This window comes from Ipomoea nil, unplaced genomic scaffold (assembly GCF_001879475.1).
Source record: "Ipomoea nil cultivar Tokyo-kokei standard unplaced genomic scaffold, Asagao_1.1 scaffold1735, whole genome shotgun sequence".
Taxonomy (NCBI): Eukaryota; Viridiplantae; Streptophyta; class Magnoliopsida; order Solanales; family Convolvulaceae; genus Ipomoea; species Ipomoea nil.
In genome coordinates, this window is record NW_017618163.1 from 800433 (window position 1) to 804639 (window position 4207).

Below are 4207 nucleotides of genomic sequence, written 5' to 3' on the forward strand. Positions count from 1 at the left end.
ATCAGAGCATCCCGGCCGCAGTCAGTCGGTACCCGAGCAGCCATTTAGATTGTACTTAGGACCTTCACCTCGATCAATAAAAGAGACTATTTGCTTTAATTGGTCTTGTGTTAATTCGATTACCGCTTACGTGGCAATTAGCACTATCAAGTATATTGTTTGAAACTCTGCTCGACTGCTTCCAGACTTCTTGTGACCACTAACCAGTATGTAATATGTTTATATGCAATGTATGTACGTGACTAATGTGAGTTATTGAGTATGTCTTAAGTTATTTTATATTGTCTATGTATACATGTTTTGTGCATGGTCCATTACTTATAAGTTACGAGTGTATATACATGTTTTGTGCATAGTCCATTGCTTATAAGTTACGAGTATTTTTTTTTAGGTCCGGTTATGAAAAAATTCTTTAAAATAAATTTTACTTTTGAGAATACATTAGTCTAAGTAGAATTTTGCCTCCACTCACAAAAAATCCTGGATCCGCCACTGGTCACATATGTTGAGTATTTTTCATTCATATTCCATGTAACGTGTTTGGTTCAAAAATATATTTTTGATGAGAAAGTTTCATTTAATTTGACAAAAATATTTTATATTATTTAGTTGATAGAACATTTATTCAAATGAAAATTAAAAATTTCAAATTTCAGAAAAATGAATAAATTAGTTCTTGTAACTTTTATAGGATTCATTAAATTATATGAAGGTTGATTCAACTAATTTGTTGGATTTATTTCAACCCATAACGCAATAAAACTGTTATTTTTGTTTACTACAACCCAATGTCTTCTTAGATCGAAAAATTGAGTATAAATGCCATGTCAGTTTCCTTTAAGGTAATTTGAATTATGTTTATTTCTTTTGCTTTCATAGTGGTTTGTTTTTTCCAAAAATAGGAATATTCGATGTGAATAAAAAATCTCAAACTTCAATAGAATAAATTTACTTAAAAGTTAAATTTCATTTTTTTTTCCTAGATTTATAAGTGGCTATCAACTTTACTTTTAGTCCTTTTTTTGAAAAGGATAAATTAATTCATTAAATCGGAATGAAGAATGTTGACAAGAAAGGCAGGTGGTTCATCTAACCACTCACCGCAACCTGACATAGAAGAGGCCTCCCTTGCAACAGTGTGGGCAGCACAATTCGCAGATCGCTTAACATGACAGAATTTCACATCATCAATCTCAGATGCCAAATTCTTTACATCATAAACTAAATAACCAAAAACTGAAATAAAAGAAACTGAAGTAATTGCATTAAAAACAACCTGACAATCTGTTTCCACATCCACCGCACCCAGTCCTGTATCCCTTAACCAACTCAATGCCTCCCGAATAAATAGCACATCTGCTTCCCTAACCGCACATAACCCAGGCATTCTTATATTCTTGGCAGCCAGAAAATTTCCAACATCATCACGTAAGACCCATCCAAAACCCATAGCATTATCCTCAACATTTAGCGCAGCATCCGTATTAAGTTTTAGCCTCCCATGTGATGGCCTTGCCCAGCCTACCACAACATGCGAATCCGAGTGGGCAACATCAGCTGGCAGCTTCTGATTCGCATTTCCCCAACAATCCAGAAACAGCAACGCCCTATGCAACATAGTACACAAATCAAAATCAATACCCTTCCACACACTCTCATTCCTGCTGGTCCACACACCCCAACAAGCCATAACAAACTTTGGTTTTGAACATAAATCTAAGGTGCCCAAGGCCCAAAAAAGCCAATCTCCAAGATTATTACCATCGTAGGCACTTACATGCGACATCTCCAGCTTATTCCAAAGCCGAACTGCCTCCCCACACTGGACAAAAAGGTGCATGGCCGACTCCTGAACTTGTCTGCACATATGACAATTCAATAAACAAGCCACATTCTTAGTCATTAACAAGTCACGTGTTGGAAGGAAGTGGGATGCTAACTGCCAACAAAAACTCTTCACCTTTGGAGGGACATGCAAACTCCAAATACTTGCCCAAGGGCGATCACTTGCAGGCACCAAAGTGAGCTGCTTATAACAAGATTTAACCGAATACGCTCCTTTCTGCTCCCATTGCCAAAACCACTGATCACAAGGCTTACGAATACTGAGAGGAATATTCAAAATCAAATTAGCATCACGGGTATTAAAAATATCCTTAACACACTCCACATCCCAACCATTACCATGTAAATTCATTAAGGAGGACACCGGGGCCTGATAAATTGTCTGATGCAGCTCCGTTTCTACGAATGGATTTTCATCCACTGATAGCCAAGGATCCCTGCCAATGATAGTCCCATTACCATCGCCAATCACCCTTCTACATCCCTCCTTCAAGCACTCTTTCACTGCCAACATACCCCGCCATATGTAGGACGGATTGCTCCCCTCCCTAGCATCAAAAAAGTCACAGTCAGGATAATAGCGTGATTTAAACACACGTGCCACTAGACTCGTGGGTTGGAAATCAACCTCCAAGCCTTCTTTCCAAGAAGAGATTTATTCATCTCATGAAGGCGCCTAAACCCCATTCCACCACACGCTTTTGGCCTCGACAAACCCTCCCAAGAACGCCATCGTATTCCACGACCATTACTCACATCACCAGACCACCAGTACTGGTTCAATACTACCTCAATTTCCCGGCAAAGGCCCAAGGGGAGCAGAAACACCATCATAGCATATGCTGGCATTGCCTGCAAAACATTTTTCAATAGAACCTCCCTCCCAGCTCTTGACAGGAACTTGGCATTCCAAGAACGAACCCTGGTGAGTATACGATCCTTCAGAAACCCCAGTATGGCATTCTTCCTCCTTCCCACTAGAGAAGGCAAACCCAAGTATTTTCCACTAGTCTCCCCCTCCTCCACGCCCAGAACATCAACCACTTCATTCCTTCTACTCTGTGGCACATTAGCACTAAAACATGCAGCAGATTTATCGTAATTAACATGCTGGCCAGAAGCCCTAGCATAAGTATCCAGCACATACCTCATTTGAACGCTCTCCTCCTCATCAGCCCGAAGGAACAGGAAGGAGTCATCTGCAAAGAGAAGATGAGAGACAGAAGGCGCACCCCTTGCAACCGAAACATCATGCAATCGGCCCGCAACCATACTTCTTTCAGTCATGGCGCTCAACCCTTCTGCGACAAAGAGGAATAAATATGGGAACAGCGGGTCCCCTTGGTGTAGCCCCCTTCCAGGTATAATTGGTCCCAATCGACGCTGGTCATGTAAGATATGATAGTGCACAGAAGTTACCGTTTCAAGCATAATATTGACCCATCTATCACCAAAACCCATCTTAAGCATTACTGCCCGAAGAAACTCCCACTCCACCCGATCATAGGCTTTGGACATGTCAAGTTTCAACGCCACCACCCCCTCACGGCCTTGGGTCTTCCGTTTCAAATAATGGTGAACCTCGTAGGCAAGCATGATATTGTCAGTAATTAGGCGGCCCGGAACAAAGGCACTCTGCGCATTCGAAATCAGCTTCTGCAACAAAGGTTTTAAACGATTAGCACACACCTTAGCCACAATCTTATAAATGACATTACACAACGCTATCGGGCGCAGATCCTTCATAGACTCCGGCCTAGCCTTCTTCGGAATCAGAACAACAAGAGTATCATTAGCACCACCTGGGAGCTTAGCTGAATCCAAGAAGCACCTACAGAAAGCCGTAACCTCACCCCCCACAATGTCCCAGAAATACTGAAAAAATCCCGGCCCAAAACCATCAGGACCCGGGGACTTGTCAGGATGCATTTGAAACACCGCTACCCGGACCTCCTCCATACTCAGTGGGCGCAATAAAATTGCATTATCATGCTCAATCACCTTCCCCGATATAGCATCAATTACCTAATAAAATAAAATATTCCCTAATAAAATAAATTTACTTAAGACTTTAGTCAATTTTTTTGGTTCTAAATTTATAGGTGACAGTCTATTTTTAGTTATTTCTTTTTATCAAAACATCCCCTCTTGGTCCTAGTACTATTGTGGTATGATCATTTTTTGTCCTCCATCAACAAAATCGTTGAAATGCCGTCAAATACAAGGACATTTCAATCTTTTTAAAACAAACATCGTTGACCCGTTATATTTTTTATGTTTATTTTCTTTTTGGAAAAAAAAACTCATAATTGAATATCGAAATGCCCTTGTATTTAATTGCATTTAAATTTTTTTGTTAATA

The 4207-nt window shown here is 40.2% G+C and overlaps 1 protein-coding gene across 1 annotated transcript; it reads right to left on the reverse strand.

Annotated features, from left to right (window-relative positions):
• Positions 1 to 1036: 1036 nt before the first annotated feature.
• On the reverse strand, positions 1037 to 3804 carry LOC109192007. The gene is made up of 4 exons (XM_019342635.1): positions 2474 to 3804; positions 2185 to 2393; positions 1961 to 2105; positions 1037 to 1859 (listed from the first exon to the last, which is right to left on the reverse strand). Exons 1-4 carry the CDS (start codon positions 3802 to 3804, stop codon positions 1037 to 1039), a joined length of 2508 nt encoding a protein of 835 aa, XP_019198180.1.
• Positions 3805 to 4207: the final 403 nt, after the last annotated feature.